Here is a 573-nt window from a genome sequence, read left to right as displayed (position 1 = left end):
ACTCACCTGGGCCACCTCCTCTACTACCTGCACCCCTTCCTCCAGCGCCAGCAGCTCCAGTACGGCATCTATGTCGTGCACCAGGTGAGCTGGGGCCTTCACCAGGCACTAGGGGCTTCGTGGGGGCCAGCACTGCCAACCAGCTTCCTCCACAGGCTGGCAACTCCACCTTCAACCGGGCTAAGCTGCTGAATGTGGGGGTGAAGGAGGCACTGAAGGATGAGGAGTGGGATTGTCTCTTCCTCCACGATGTCGACCTCATCCCTGAGAACGACCACAACCTCTACACCTGCGACCCCTGGAACCCCAAGCATGTCTCTGTTGCCATGAACAAATTTGGGTACAGGTGAGTGACAGCAGGGGGGGCAAGCAGGGAGCAGGGGGAGCGGCCCCAGCTCAGCCTCTGTCCCCTCCTGCAGCCTGCCGTACCCCCAGTACTTTGGGGGGGTCTCGGCTCTCACCCCTGACCAGTACATGAAGATCAATGGTTTCCCCAACGAGTACTGGGGATGGGGGGGCGAGGACGACGACATCGCCACCAGGTAGGAGCCACTGTCCCCTGAGGGTGTGTCC

General features: G+C 61.4%; 1 protein-coding gene across 1 annotated transcript; it reads left to right on the top strand.

The window, feature by feature from the left end:
- Positions 1-3: 3 nt before the first annotated feature.
- Positions 4-546, top strand: B4GALT3 (UDP-Gal:betaGlcNAc beta 1,4- galactosyltransferase, polypeptide 3; the record flags this gene model as incomplete). Its single annotated transcript, XM_010001372.1, has 3 exons — positions 4-84; positions 156-346; positions 420-546. Coding segments are annotated over 3 exons (399 nt in total), but the record flags the coding sequence as incomplete, so codon positions are not given.
- Between the last annotated feature and the right edge of the window lie 27 nt (positions 547-573).

This window comes from Chaetura pelagica, unplaced genomic scaffold (genome assembly GCF_000747805.2).
Source record: "Chaetura pelagica isolate M959 unplaced genomic scaffold, ChaPel_1.0 scaffold2957, whole genome shotgun sequence".
NCBI classification, from domain to species: Eukaryota; Metazoa; Chordata; class Aves; order Apodiformes; family Apodidae; genus Chaetura; species Chaetura pelagica.
This window is presented reverse-complemented; position numbering and strand designations above follow the sequence as displayed.